We start from the raw sequence: 1,528 nt of genomic DNA, 5'->3' as shown, positions 1-1,528 counted from the left end.
GGGGCTGTGGGAGGAAGGGGCCCGGAGAGGTCTAGGGACCCCGGGTGTCAGGGGCGAGGGGGGAGACTTGGGGAGCGTTGGAGGATGCCGGGCGCAGGCGCGCTCCCCACCCGGCTGTAGAGCCGCCCCATTCTGGACGCGCCAGGCGCCCTGCAGTCCGGTCTCACTGTCCGAAACCGCCCGGGGCGGGCCTGACTCCGCCTCCTGGCTCCCCGGGGTCCTGACTCCGCCCTCTCGCCGCGGGACCGCGGAGGCCCTGGCCCCGCCCCACCGCGCCTCCGAGCGCTTCTCCCCCGCCCCCGAGGCCTTGGCCCCGCCCCCTGAGGCCCTGGCCCCGCCCCCGAGGCCCTGACCCTTCCTCCCCCGCCCCGCAGGCTGCCTGAAAGGGCTGCGCCTCGGCCACAAGTGCTTCCTGCTCTCGCGCGACTTCGAGGCTCAGGCGGCGGCGCAGGCGCGGTGCGCGGCGCGGGGCGGGAGCCTGGCTCAGCCGGCCGACCGCCAGCAGATGGAGGCGCTCACCCGCTACCTACGCGCGGCGCTGGCTCCCTACAACTGGCCCGTGTGGCTGGGCGTGCACGACCGGCGCGCCGAGGGCCTCTACCTCTTCGAGAACGGCCAGCGCGTATCCTTCTTCGCCTGGCACCGCGCGCCCCACCCCGAGCCCGGCACCGAGCCCAGCGCCGCGCCGCACCCGCTCAGCCCCAACCAGCCCAACGGCGGCGCGCTCGAGAACTGCGTGGCGCAGGCTTCGGACGATGGCTCCTGGTGGGACCACGACTGCGAGCGGCGCCTCTACTACGTCTGCGAGTTCCCCTTCTAGCGGGGCCGGTCCCCTGTCTTCCCACTCCATGCCACCGCCACCCGCCCTTGGCCGGGGCTGCGCGCTCCGCGAGCTCGGCGAAAACGCTCTTTCCTTCCTCCCTCTCTGCCTGGGAGATAGATCCCGGGCGGTGGTGGCTTCTGCGGGGCCGGACCCCTCCCTTGCCTTGTTGTTCCTGGGAGCGGCAAACACCAGGCTAGGTCGGTCCGGCGACAATAAAGCCTTGTGGAATCTGACTTGAGCGGGCAGTGGAGGCACTTTTGATCTTTATCTTGCCGCGTGGCAGACCCGGAAAGGCAAGACCCGGGCCTTTGGATGCCGGGACTGTCCTGCTTTTACGGGTATTATTTGAGCCCCAGGAATCAAAGTGATGGGGAAGATATGTGAACATGCACTCACAGCCATCCACTCCTGCACAGAGATGTCTGGAGTACATGTGTGCACCGTTGACGCCTTCACCTCCATCTTGCCCTACTCACCTTTGGGACCCAGGACCTGTCTTTCATTGTCCCAGGCCTTAATCCTGGTCAGAGAGATCTAGGAAGGAGCTAAAGCCTTCCTAATGTTCTCCACTCCTTGCCTGTGAGGTCACCAGCCAGTCTCTTCGCGGCTCTGAGACTCGGTTTCCTCATCTGAATAGATGGGCACAGTCATCCCTACCTTTCATGGCTCTTGGGATGTTCGGATGAGCCCAGGAGATGGCAGAAC

The 1,528-nt window shown here is 67.1% G+C and overlaps 1 protein-coding gene across 1 annotated transcript in view; it reads left to right on the top strand.

Moving 5' to 3' along the window:
* The window catches only part of CLEC11A (C-type lectin domain containing 11A), a 9,010-nt gene extending 7,949 nt beyond the window's left edge, over positions 1-1,061 (top strand). Inside the window, exon 5 of the mRNA XM_023524813.1 lies at positions 375-1,061. Within this exon, the coding sequence (XP_023380581.1) occupies positions 375-820 (446 nt within the window). The 3' untranslated portion in view covers positions 821-1,061. The remainder of the gene's footprint in view (positions 1-374) is intronic.
* Positions 1,062-1,528: the final 467 nt, after the last annotated feature.

Source organism: Pteropus vampyrus, unplaced genomic scaffold (assembly GCF_000151845.1).
Source record: "Pteropus vampyrus isolate Shadow unplaced genomic scaffold, Pvam_2.0 Scaffold494, whole genome shotgun sequence".
Taxonomy (NCBI): domain Eukaryota; kingdom Metazoa; phylum Chordata; class Mammalia; order Chiroptera; family Pteropodidae; genus Pteropus; species Pteropus vampyrus.
The sequence above is the reverse complement of the archived record's forward strand: the minus strand, read 5'-3'. Positions and strand labels throughout refer to the sequence as shown.